Genomic DNA, 14,098 nt, shown 5'->3' on the forward strand with positions numbered 1-14,098 from the left:
CGACAAATGAACATATAAAGGAATCATTACTCTGTGATAGTTCCTTAGTAGCCTACGTAGTAATTTTGAAAGAAATTGGAAAAAACGAAAAATGGCAATCACAGGAAAATCGAACACATACCTATATATACGCCATATCTGGCTAAAAAAAAGATAGGCATGGGTAGCCAGATCATCTAGAAACACTTTCCAACACTATAAAAATATAAGTTTTGCGACACTTCTTGCCAATTCCTTACGGTAACATGACTAAGTAAAAAAATGCAAAACAAATAAAAAGGGGCACTCGCGGAAAAATGGCCAACATTTTATTATACGCATTTCAGAAAAAAAAATTTCAGCCACGTGCTAGGCAAACCATCAAGGCACATTTTCCGACAAATAAACATCTAAATGATTCATTACTCTGTGATAGTTCCTTAGTACGTAGTAATTTTGAAAGAAATGGGGAAAAACGAAAAAATGGCAATCACCGGAAAATCGAACACATACCTATATATACGCTATATCTGGCTAAAAAAAAGATAGGCATGGGTAGCCAGATCATCTAACAACACTTTCCAACACTATAATAATATAAGTTTTGCGACACTACTTGCCAATTCCTTACGGTAACATGACTAAGCAAAAAAATGCAAAACAAATAAAAAGGGGCACTCGCGGAAAAATGCCCAACATTCTAATATACGGCATCTCAGATAAAAAAAAAGACATGCACGTGTTAGCCCAACCATCAAGGCACACTTTCTAACACATAAACATGAAAAAAAAATCATTAATATACGGCAATTCCTTACTACGTAGTAAATTTTTACAAATATTGAAAAAAAAACAAAAATTGGCAACCGCAGTTAAATACCCCATATACCAATAACTACGTCGTATCTGACAAAAACAAAGTCACGCATGGGTAGCCAAATCATCTAGACACACTTTCCAACACTAAAAAAGCAAAAGTTTTACGACACTATTTGGCAATATCTTACGGAAAAATTACTTGGCCAAAAAATGAAAAAAAATTAAAAAGGGGCACTCGCGGTAAAATGGTCCTCGTGGTGATGAACGACATTTTAACTAAAAAAAAAATCATGCACATGGTAGCCAAACAATCCACCAAGACTTTCCACAACTGATAACCTATAAAGGTTGCACCATTCTACGACAATTTCATAATACGTAATAACTTTGATAATTATGCAAATTACCTTAGAAGGGTAAACTCGGTCGCGCTCGACCCCGGCGCGTCTCAGAAATCGGGGAAGGAGTACAGCTACAGCAATGCACATCTGGACACTACTAGAGCGTGTAGGCGAGACACCTACTGCATGTCGATCACCCACAAATTCAGTCACGGGGGTGAGTCACGTGAGAAAAACCTCTTTTTTTTTGACGCTCGGGGTCGCGGACGACCCACCGTACCGTTCCAGGGTTAAACAGCAATATCACCAAGATGATGATTTTAGTTTCAAAGTGAGAACTTTATCCGCACTTGCTTTCCTTCCCATTGACGATGTAATTGATGGCTTCGAGGAATTAACTGATGGTGACGATTTTCCCCAAGAGCTTGTTTCATATTTCAAAACATATTATATTGGAGGAGTGAGAGGTCGTGGCCAACGAAGGCGAAGAGTCAAGCCAGTCTTCCCTATTCATTTATGGAATGTTTATGAACGCACTGAAAATGGTATGCCACGCGCCAATAACTATGTTGAAGGATTCCATAATGCACTAAGGACCTCCGTGACAAATGTACATCCTAATATTTGATCCCTTATAACTGCTTTAAAACGTGAAGAGTCTCTCAGTGCAACAAGAATTGCACATCTCAATCGTGGAGACAGCGTAACCTCCAAAAAAAAAACAAGGACGCCGATCAGCGTATCAGAAAATTGCTAAAACAGTATGACCCGGAGTGATAATTTCCCAGAACGTGATAAAAAAGCAATTGCCCGTAACCTCATTCGCAGATTAGTAAAGCTGTAATTATGTGATTATTGGTTCGGTGACAATCACTCGTTAGAAGACGTAGTGATGGTGATACAAAACATTCTAGACAGTTTACTAGAAGAAAAAATGACTGAGTATAACTGCCCTGATTCAGAGGAGAAGGCAGCCATGAGAGACACTCACCAACACCCAAAGCGGGAGAGGGGAGAACGCAGTCAGCAGGTGAAAAAAGTCTTCAGATGCTGGCAGTGTGGGGGAGAAGGGAACCGACGAGTGGACTGCCCCACCCAAGGATCACCCTACTTTTACACTTGCCTGGCCTATGGTCATCTATCTCGAGAGTGCCCAGCAAAAAACGCTGAGGGCAGGCGGGCTTTGGCTCAAGCACATCAATCCCGCCAAGCATCCAAGGAAAAACATCGATGACCCCCACCCCCATTACATCAGAAGCAGCAACCGAGGCGGTGATGAGAGTGACTACGACGAACTTGGTAGAGATGGCACTGGGACCTCCATCAGTACCCCCAACTTCACCCCCACAGCACTAGGGACAGGAACATCGGGCAGTGGCATTGCAAGAGAGGTCGTTGGCACGTGCCCCATATATCCTAATGGGTGGCTAGGAGTGTTAGCAGTTAGGATTGCCTTACCAGATAAGTCCATTCGAGCGCTGATCGACGCAGGAGCCAGCATTTCGCTGACTGAAAAAAGATTCTCCTCAAACCCACTTCAGTCAGTGTTTCCCTCATCGTCGACATGCCAGGAGGAAATAAAATACACGCAAGGCATACAACGATTGTCAACTCTTGGTGGGATCTGTGAAGTTTACACATGATTTATTTGTCTTGCCAACCTTGGGAATTCCAGGAATAAAGGTTATATTAAGAATTTTTTTTAGCAGTAGTAATCAAATATGCATTTATGCGGAAAAAGATACAATAACAGTAAAAGCAGGAGGGTGCATTTTGCTGATAGAAAGTCATGAGAGAGTAAGTGCTCGTGCGGGCACGGAGAGACGAATAAGTGCTGTGCCTGAAAAAGGAGAATTGTTGTCTCCCTAAACATATATGAGCATATCAGTGACCCCGTGTCAGCCTCTCCAGGAAGGAACCAAGGTCGTTGTTAAACCCCATGACAATTGGCCGCACGTAGTCTTAGAGGGCTTATCAGAAATAAAAACAACAGAGCTGATATAACGATAGTTAATATGTCAAATAAAACACAAACACGTTTACTTGAAACAAAACCACAGAAAAGGAACATAAATATACAGAATTACCACCAACATATATCCCTAGCAACAGATTGTCTAAAATACGAAACTTGGCCAATTACGATTTTTTTCGTGGAAAGAGTTCAATAGACAAAATTTTTGAGAAACGGAAAAATCTTGAGAGGTTTGGACACACTTTGCAGGTCCACTTTACAAGGATGATATTTTCATTTTATAATATATGTAGCTTGGCTAGTATCAATAATAATAATAATAATAATAATAATAATAATAATAATGATAATAATAATAATAATAATAATAATAATAATAATAATAATAATAATAATAATAATAATACTAAGAGAATGAGATTATCACTGGAGATATAGGTATGTGCCAGAATCTTGATTGCATATGCTTTCAAACTCCATAAATTTGTTTCAATTTATTTATTTTCTGTAAAGTAGTCATACCAGAAAAGAATATAATACATAAACCTCCATTATAATTATTTTTTCCGATATGTTACGATTTTACTATAAAGTAATTTATTTCTTTCATTACTATCACTGATAAACTCTGTATCCATTACAATAAAATATTATCATTATATCATGAATATCATTTGATTACTATATTCTCACTTTCGTATGCTTGACAATTGAATTTATAACCTCAAAATAACTTTGTATTTTTATTCTTATTTATAGTTCTACTCTTGTACTTCTTACATATACCTTTTAAGAAGAAAAATATTTCATGAAATTTCATTTGGCACAATGTCACTGTATCAGAAGTTCATCAGTTCAGATGTGGATTGTAAACGTACCAAGAACCTCACAGACACTTTCATCGTTATTTTATCATCGTTCTATCGTCTATAAAAACACTCGATGTATGCAAAATACTATATATTTCGTGCAGAATTTGTGCTTGTGACTCCTACAATTACATCTACTCACTTTTGCAACCCAGTTGGCGTGTTTAAGTAGCCATTTTCTTCAATTTACCCTCAGTTCTGTTGATTGAAAACCACAGACTAACAAATTCATCGAAGATCCCTGTGTTGTAGCTGCTCTTATAACAGCCAAGTTCACTTGAATTAAGCGAATTAGTTTAATTTTAAATAAAAAAGCAAGAAAACATCTTTTTTTTTAAATTTCCAAATGAAGGGCTCAGTTTTTCCGGTGTGCTCTCATGAATCCCACTATATTGGAAATTATCTTCTTATGCAGACACCAAAAGAATCAGTCACAGTATTATCTTTGTGAAATGTTCCAAAACATCGTCAAAACTGCCAACAGATTTTCCTCCATGGACGTACTGTTTCGCACAGCTCAAGTCCTGGTACTTAGGCCATAGTATTCATACGTTAGTTCATGTCCAAGAATTGCCCTATTGTAAGCATGCCCTGCTAGCATAATTATGCAAGTTTTTTTTTTCACTATCCACACCACTCTGATCCTTTAACCCAAAACAATCATTGATCAATAACTTTTATAAAATTCCGTTTTTTACTCAATCATTGTTATTAGGTTACAGTAAAAAGCTTGATAAAATGAAATAATAGTTTATATATGCCTTGGTTACTTTGAAATGGTTTTACATCAAACTGTGTGAATAGTGTTCGTGTCATCAATTACGGCTAGAATAATTGGCGTGTGACCAACAATGGTAGTTTCAGACTCTATAATCTGAATCCATGTAACCTAGGATCTGCTGTGCATTTGGTTACTGTTTCTAAGTAAGAACCAGGCTAAGCCTTAGCCCTAGATGACCCAAAAGTCCCATCGATAGGTTCAATTCAGTCTATAAGAAACAGTACTAAAACAGTAACAATTTTACCACGCAAATCATTTTCACGCAAGACTATTTAAATGGCCAAGGGGATGAGGTTAGAGCTAAAGGTATAGGTAGCAATGGGGGAGAGCTGAAAATGTATTTTCTAACATAAAATCATGTTCTGAGGTCTTGAAAATGTATAGATTTATTCTAAAGGAATATCGGTAAAAATATGATACTTTAATTTCTAGCCAAATACATAAACTATATATTTTTCCTACTCGCTATCTTGTGTTTTATGGATTTCTGACCTTGATTATTGGGGCAAACCACCCTTTCATGAGTTTTAAGACCCTCTTATGTAAAGACAATTATGGGAGACCCCAGTGGGAAACCAAGTTTCTATTATGGTGGGGAAATGTCATAAACGAGGGATTTGCAGCAATAATAATGGTCAGAAATGCAAAATAAGCCCAAGATAACCACTTGGAAAAATATATGGTTCATGTAAATGGTTGAAAACAGGCCAAGACGTGATCATTTAACTTTGAGGTTTGTAAAAGGGTACTGAACCTAACAAACCCACCTAACCTAACCTAGTATTTCCCAGGTCACAACCCATAGCCTGGACCCCCCTTCACAGGTCACAACCCCTAGCCGGGGACAAGCCCCCCAGACGCCCTTCCCAGGTCACAAACACTAGCAGGGGAGCAAGCCCCCAGGACCCCCTTTCCCAGGTCACAATTGCTAGCCGGACACCCCATTCCCAGGTCACAAACAAAAAGTAAATTACAAATAAATCCTTAGATTATGATATAGCAAATCACAAACAAATCCTTCTATTATGAAGAAGTAAATCACAACTAATTCCTTACCTTATGATTAACATCGTTGCCTTTTTTGTTTTCTTGGCAATCATTACAAAAGCTTTGCAGCAGAAATGTGCTGGCCTTCCCTGAAAATTAAGTCAGAATCGGATCTTTGAGGCCTTATTTCACTGTTATTTTTTAATATCACATGAGTAACAATAGCTTTACACTGAACTGAGAGCATTTCCATCATAATCAATTGCCGATATAAAACGGATTTTGAGCGAAGCGAAAAATCTATTTTTGGGTGAGATAGCCATGGCGTCCTGATGGAAGGTTCCTTTTTGGTAGCTTCCTTGGGTATAAAACTACTAAGATATTCCCAGAGAATTTAACCACAGGTTATCACAGAATTCTAACTTCTGGAGCGAGTATCCCAAAGGTTTCCCTTTAAGACATCGTATATCAACAGGGGACGCATGTCTGAACGCGCCACATAGCTATCTTCACCCCGAACAGAGTTAATGCTTCGGTGTGTAAGGGTTGAGAATAGCTGGGAGCCGCTCCACAGCCAATCTCACTCGTGGCTACTACTGATACTCGAGACGTAAACAAACGGGCGCCATTGCTCAAATGACGTCACGCCCGTCTTCATCCTGAAGCCAGTTGCTTGCCCATCACCATGATACAGTAGAACAGGGTGGGATCTAAAACTGGACGAAGTAGCAGGGAGGGTCCATCAGGACGCCATGGCTATCTCACCCAAATATAGATTTTTCGCTTCGCTCAAAATCCGTTTTTTGGGCTCAAGCCATGGCGTCCTGATGGAAGAATACCAGAGAATCAATGTATCGTGGTAGATTTTCCCCTAATAGTAAGTGCCAAGGCATTGACAAAACAGCATAGTAATCTTTGATAAAGGACCATAGGGAAGAAGCATCCTGCCCCCCTTGGCAGTGAAGTTCCCATGGGCCATGCCGACGTCAAAGTGGTATTGAAGGGCTATTTATCCTGATAGAAGAACTTGAAGAACTTGGAGATGAAGCCGAAGGTTTGGTATTTGTATAGGAACATTCTGAAAATTAGACCAGTGGTGGTTGGGCACTGTGTATTGAGAGTGATGGTTCATCTCCCGGGTATTAAAAGTAAGTATTCGTGTTGGAACCTTACATAATCAGAGTGAATATAAATTAAGAGTTAGCATCTTAATTTCTTCATAACCATAAGGAAAAGGGGGGATAATAAAACTATGACAGGCATGTATTTCATAGTAAGTAGGAGCTGATTGAGACGCACAGGTAATAAAATAGAAATTTTATTTCACAAATGCAGAAATTAAATAATTTACAGCAATAAGTAAAGTTCATTTACAGTAATTATAATGTACATAGTAATAAAGACTTGCTCTAGAATCTGAAAAGGAATTTCAAATTTATTAGTAGGCACTCGTTCTCGAGGAACGCAAGTCTTTGATTAAAAAACACATCATGCTCAGGGCATGCGGCACTTGTGTGACAACTATGACATTTCACCTGGGATAAGAACAGTTATAAAAGCACTAAGTGTTTTCGACATCACTATGAATCGCTCGAGGGTCAACATAGGCACCCGAAGAGTTAGAGTCCCAAGTAACTCACTGTTCTACGCAGAGTTAGGTGCAGGTTTCATAACACTACCTGCGGCTACCACAAAATGTTTGACTTCGTGCACTTGTTTCGCATAATGTTTAAAGAAAACTCGCGAGGACTTCCAATCCGTGAAGTTTTTAAGGCTTTCAAAGTCCATACTCTGAAAGAAATTCAGAGATGATGCCACTTTTCTAGGATCATGACCAGCGGGTGTACTGTTAGGATCCGCTCTGCGAATGAAGTAGGTGATTTTCGCTCTTAATTGTTTCAGTGACAGGTCGCTGCCCGATGTTTCTCCTTTGAAGAGTTGGCCTCCACCAAAGTTTGAAGTTCTGCGAAGATAGACCTTGAGGCTCTCTACTGGACATAGAGAGGCATCCTCCTTCAGGGGGCATATTCTCCAAGGGCCCCATCTTTTGGTGGGTAATTCATTTTTGGCGAGAAACGTCGGATCAGGGGAGAGGGTAACTTCTCCTGTATCGGTAAACAGGATGTGTCCATCCTCTCTTGATAATGCCACTATTTCGCTGACTCGAGCTCCTGAAGCGAGAGCAAAGAGAAATATAACTTTCTGAGTCAGATCCTTGAGAGGGCATGAATCATTGTCCAAGTTGGAGGCGAAATGGAGCACCTTGTCTAGTGACCAGGAGATCGGTTTCGGTGGGGGTGCTGGGCGTAGGCGAGCACATGCTTTCGGTAGTTTGTTGAAGATGTCGCTGGACAGATCAATTTGGAAAGCATATAGAATTGGTCTGGTCAAGGCCGATTTGCAGGTTGATATCGTATTGGCTGCTAATCCCTGTCCATGAAGGTGAATAAAGAAGGACATGCAGAAATCAATCGTGATTTCTTTAGGATTTTTTGTCTTGACGAAGGAGACCCATTTCCTCCAGGATGATTCATATTGCCGTCTTGTGGATTCGGTCTTGTATTCCTCTAGGAAGTCCAGACTTTTCTTCGAGATCCCAAACCTTTTCTTTGCGGCTAGGGAGAGAAAATCATGAGATGAAGGTCCTTGATTTTTGATGATGAAGCGAAGACAGTCGACTTCTGTACTTGTTGAGAGAGAACTGGGCCCGGGAGAGGGATCAGCTTGGGCTGCAGCTCCAGGACCAGGGGGTACCAGTTGCTCCGAGGCCACTTGGGAGCCACTAGGGCCGCTGTCCCTTTGAAGGTTCTCAGTTTGGAGAGGACTTTCAACAGAAGGTTGGTGGGGGGGAACAGGTAGATCTTGGACCATCTGTTCCAATCCAGTGACATGGCATCCACTGCTTCTGCTTTGGGGTCCTCGTACGGGGCCACATACCGAGGAAGTTGATTGTTGTCGCTCGTTGCAAAGAGATCTATCTGAAGTTCTGGGACTTGGTGAGAGATGAAGGAGAACGATCTTGCGTCTAGAGACCATTCCGACTCTATCGGGTTTGTCCGAGATAGAGCATCCGCTGTCACGTTGCGGAATCCTTGTAGGTGAACTGCAGACAGGTGCCACTTCTTCTTCTCTGCCAGACGGAAGATTGGGAGAAGCACCTGATTTATCTGGGGCGATCTTGAGCCTTGGCGATTGAGACAACGAACTACCACCGAGTTGTCTAGGGTTAGACGGATGTGGATCGAGGGCGGCGGAGATAACTTCTTTAGGGTTAGAAGGACCGCCATGGCCTCCAAGATGGTTATGTGGAACGTCTTGAACAGGGGAGACCAGGTGCCTTGAGCCTGTTTTTGGTGGGAGTGACCTCCCCAACCCTCCAGCGAAGCGTCCGTGTGGATGTTGAGTGATGGAGGAGGGTGTTGGAGAGGAATGGACCTTTTCAGGGCCTTTGCTTCTGACCACGGCTTTAGGAGAAGTCGCAGTCTGTTTGGAAGCCGTCTCTTGAGGTCTCTTCGAGCGATGGATGCCGAACGTCTCCAGACTCCCGCGGCATCCTTTAGCTGTGCGCGAAGCACTGGGTTTGTCACTGAGGCGAACTGTAGAGAGCCTAGAACTCGTTCCTGCTGGCGTCTTGAAATGCGTTTGGATTTCAGCAGTCGCTTGACAGACCCTGCTATTTCCTTCCTTTTCTTCTGGGGGATGGAAAGGCGGTGTGACTGAAGGTTCCAGTGGATTCCCAACCACTGGAACTTCTGAGCTGGAGAGAGGCGAGATTTTTTCTCGTTGATCTTGAATCCCAGGTGTTCTAGGTACTGGGTGACTTTGTTGCAAGATTTTACACAATCTTCGGGCGATGGAGCCCAGACTAGCCAGTCGTCGAGGTAGGCCATCACCTGGACGTTTCGTAGGCGGAGCTGTTGTACTATGGCATCCGCCAGTTTTGTGAAGATCCGAGGGGCCACGTTGAGGCCGAAGGGCATGGCCCGGAAGGCGTAGCTTTTCCTTTGGAGTCGAAATCCTAGGTAGGAGGAAGCGTGATGGTTCATTGGAACGTGCCAGTAGGCATCCGCCAGGTCTATGGAGACCGTGTAGGAACCTCGAGGCAGAAGGGTCCTTATCTGTTGAAGAGTCAGCATCTTGAACTTGTCGTTCGCTATGAACTTGTTGAGGGGGGATAAGTCCAGAATGACTCTGAGTTTGTCTGAGTCTTTCTTGGGGACACAAAACAGTCTCCCTTGGAACCTGGTGGACTTTACCTTCCTTATCACCTTCTTGTTCAAGAGATCTAGGACATATTCTTCCAGAAGAGGTGTTGATTGTTGGAAGAATTGCTGGAAGATTGGGGGTGGTTGAGTCCAACTCCAGCCTAGACCCTTCTTGACGATGCTGTGTGCCCAGGGATCGAAGGTCCAACGATCCTGGAATTGGCGGAGTCTTCCTCCCACCGGAAGCACTTCATTGCTTCTGGTGTCCCGAGGGCTTGCTGCCTCGGCCGCTAGCTCCCTTTCCTCCTCTGCCTCTGGAGGGACGGCGAGAAGCGTCTTTGCTTGCACCTCTGTATGAGCCTCTACCTTTGGGACGAAAGGTAGTTGACTGTTGCTCGAAAGCAGGGGTGAAGACCGGTGACTGTGACAACACCGGTTGGGGGACCAATTGAAAGGTCTGTTGTGGTTGGGCAACCACTTGGGAGGTAGCGGGTCCCGGAAACTGACGTCTTTGTTGACGTTGCTGGGGTTTCTGTTTTTGGGATTTCCTCTTAGGTTGAGGTCCGTCGTCCTGAGAGGGTTTCCTTTTCCTGGACATGCCCCACTTGTGGAGAAGGTTCCTATTCTCCGTGGCGGCTCTGTCGGTGATTTCCTTCACGAGGTCAGAAGGAAAGAGGTGTTTACCCCAGATGTTGGAGGAAATCAGCCTCCGGGGTTCGTGTTTCACGGTGGCACCTGCAAACACGAATTCACGACAGGTTCTCCGAGCCTTTATGAAGTGGTACAAGTCCTTCATCACGGTCATCAGGTGGGATTTGGAGAGTACCATGTAGTGGTCTGGTACTCTGGTGTCACAGGCCATAATTTCAAGTTGGACTTGATGAGATAAGGATGCTGCGAGCCTCTCCTTCGTATCTTGTTCCCGGCGAAGGAGGTGATCGTTGAGCTTAGGGAGGTCTTCATTAAACTGACGTCCGGCGACGTCAGGATCTAGCTTTCCCACGACGAAAGTATGCAGGACATCTTTCCAGTGTCGAGCGTCAGGGGGAGTTACTATGGAGAAGGGTCTGCACTACTCCAGTGCAGGGCAGGCTTTCCCCTCTTCCGCAGCTTTAAGGCACGCAGCTAAGGCCTTTTCCAGGAATGGAAGAATCGCACTTTCAGGTGCGACATAAGTAGGGTGCTTCTTGCTCAGGGCCGGAAGCTTAGAGCAGGTAAAGCCCCTACTCTTGAATGCGGTGGCTAGCATAGCCTGGGCCTTTGCGAGATCGAACACTATCTCTTCCTTCGGTTCGGTCTCTTCCTTCGAGGCAGGTTCAGAACGCAGACGGACGTAACAGTCCGGGTAGGCCTCAAAGTTTGGGAAGAACTCCACGTCTTCCAAGGGGACCGTGCCGATCTTATCGCTGACGAAGATCCTGCCGGTCGCGATAACCATATGCTCAGCATACCTCCACGGGTTGGCATGTGAGCAAGCGGGGAGATCCTTAACCGAAATCCTCTTCGGTTCTCTGGATCCCATCATGGACCTGATGAACTCCTGATTCTCCTTCAACCTGTCGTCCATGACGGCTCTAATCAGTCGGATCATTTCTTGAGTGGAAGAAGAGGGATCCGGGGTCGAAGAGGTAGACGGAATAGACACTTCCGTCGGTGTAGGAGTAGGAGCGGGGATGGAAGGAGGAGCGACCTCTTGCTCCGACTCGGCGTATTCCACCTTGTCTTCGTCATCCTCGGCTCCTTGAGCCATAAGCGTCTTCTCCGTGTCTTCCGAGACATCCGACATCTGTTCGTCATCTTCGGAATCCAGGCGGCACTCATGCATGGACTGAGCCATGACAACATCAGGTTCCACTGTAAGTTGGACAATGGGAATCACGTCTTTGGGTACCACTGAATCAGGGGAGGCCTTAGGGAACAGGAGTGACCTCAATTCTTCGGTGGCCAGGTAAGGTCCGGTGGCATTTTTCTGGAAGCCACGCACCCACTTGCGTAGCTTTTCACGAGAAATGTCTCTGACCTCCGCTGAGGGAGGGTTATGGAAGGCTTCAACTAGGTGAGCCTGGCAGACCGTACAGTTCAGTGGATTCCAAAACTTCAGATCCCCTTTCTTGTCGGCACAAGGGGCGTGAGTCCTGCAAGCCGTATGCCCGTAAAACTGCGGGCGTTTCACAGCGCAGAAGGCGAAGTCACACTTCATCTGCTCCTCCTGTGGAAGAAAGAGAAAATGAGTATGGGGGAGTCATAAGAATGGCTCTTAAACTAAGTTAATATTAATTATTAATTTTAACTTAATGAAGGGTGTGATGCATAGAGATTGAAATAGTAAAGGAGAACATACTCCATGCATCTCGCCCGGCTGGTTACCGTAAGCTTTGTCCTTGGATAATCCGAGAGACCGAAGGCACCGGATAGTATTCCTTAGAGTTCCATAGGGCAATGGAATTCCATGGAAAAAAAAAGGGTAAGATTGGGACCGAGATCATTCGGTCCCGAACTAGGGGCTAGAGGGCCTCCTTTTAAGGTAACTGCTTCCGGCAACCAGCCGTGCTAAGATGCATGCAGCATGCTGGAATTTAGAAGAATGCAAAGAGACAGCATGATCCCTAACAGAACAGTACCAAGGTATTGATCTTAATAGTGGAAACAGCCCATCTGTTTGCGGTATAGGGCTATCAGTATCATATGATAGCTAGAAGAAGGGGGTGCAAGTATTCTTGACGCCTCCGGAGGTTTCCGGCAAGCCGCCGGCATGCCGGAGGTCGCTCCGACAGAGTTTCTGGCATTAAGACAGACAATATGTAAGTCAAGGGTATACCAGGGTGGCGGCCGCCGGTACAACGGCGGCACGCCGGCAGGGGAGCGGCGGCTCCGGCAGTCGGAGGATGCTGGTTTGGTGACTGGGACAATGTTATAGCGGAACCGGGTTGCCGGCAATAGATGCCGGCACTCCGGTGGCCGACCGGCGAGCGGACGACAAGCTAGGAGGGAGGAGAGCCGCCGGTAGGAGCCGGCGGCAGTCGGCAGTCCCCCGGCACACAGGGGGCTGTCGGCAAGGGTAGGGAGAGTCACCAAGGTAGGAGGCGGGTATCGCCGACAGTGGAGGCGGCAAGAGACCAGCACCCGGATAGTGAGAGAGACAGGGGGGGGGGAGGGATGCAGGAAGTTCAGTCATGGACTCCGGACATCCCCCCCCCCCCTGAGAGGGTGTACCCATGATAGAGACAGGCTCTATCATCCAGGAGCAGGGGTCACTGAGGACCGGGAGCTAGGTAGCCCAAGGGAGGGCTAGGGGACACCCAAAGAGGGGAGCCCCCCATATGCAGAACACATCTAGAGACTAACCCCATAGGACACTATGAAGGGTATATGTACCAGAGCGGACTGCACAGGGAAGCTCGGGTAGCCCTACTACTCCACTCTAAGGAGGAGTTGTAGGACAGGGGACAGATGGGTATAGACTAACCTAAGCATAGGCTAGGCTATACAAGAGATAGGTGGGGAGGGGAGTAGAGAGAAGTCTTCCAAGGAAGGGTTTCTGTACCAGAGCGGCCACTAGGGAAAGGGAGGACACTCCCTAACCTAAGATAAGGCAGACCGGCTGAAACGGTGCATGGGTACCGTTTCAGCAGGGAACAGAGAAACCTTCCTAACCTAACCTAGATCAGGGCTAATAGTCCTGAACTAGGAAAGGTAGAAGACATATCGCTATCGCAGGATAGTCATAGACTAATCCTAGCCGTAGAGGTAGGGCTAGCCTAACCTCACTCTCGGACGCAACCCTAAGGGGGGTTCATTCCCATAGGGAGGACAGAGAGGCGATAAATACTCCATTAGACACTTGATCCCTTTACTCAGAAAGGGAATCAAGGCTAATTAGAGGGAATGCCAAGGCAGGGGATGAAGGAAGCATATAGGGGTCCTACAAGTAGGTTAGGTTAGAAAGAGACACTAACTAACCTATCCCCTATATGGTCCCTGAAGGCGAAAAAACATTGCATCACGGTCGAAAGTATTGTAAAATAATGCCACTATCTTCATAACTTAGCCTAGGATCACTAATAAAATCATGCATGAACACTTATGTACAGGCGCTCTGGCCTGGGGGCTATAGTAGCCGACTGGTATGAGGTCAATCGATG

General features: G+C 44.8%; 1 protein-coding gene across 1 annotated transcript; it reads left to right on the forward strand.

Moving 5' to 3' along the window:
- The first annotated feature begins 2,031 nt into the window (after positions 1-2,031).
- Positions 2,032-2,373, forward strand: LOC137618323 (DNA-binding protein HEXBP-like). The gene has a single exon (XM_068348492.1). The coding sequence runs from the start codon at positions 2,032-2,034 to the stop codon at positions 2,371-2,373; it is 342 nt and encodes a 113-aa protein (XP_068204593.1).
- The last annotated feature ends 11,725 nt before the right edge of the window (positions 2,374-14,098 follow it).

Source organism: Palaemon carinicauda, chromosome 24 (genome assembly GCF_036898095.1).
Source record: "Palaemon carinicauda isolate YSFRI2023 chromosome 24, ASM3689809v2, whole genome shotgun sequence".
NCBI lineage: Eukaryota > Metazoa > Arthropoda > Malacostraca > Decapoda > Palaemonidae > Palaemon > Palaemon carinicauda.

What these genes read in the sequence shown, in the direction of transcription:
- LOC137618323 (XM_068348492.1), top strand. Translation starts at nt 2,032, where the DNA reads ATGGTGATACAAAACATTCTAGACAGTTTACTAGAAGAAAAAATGACT.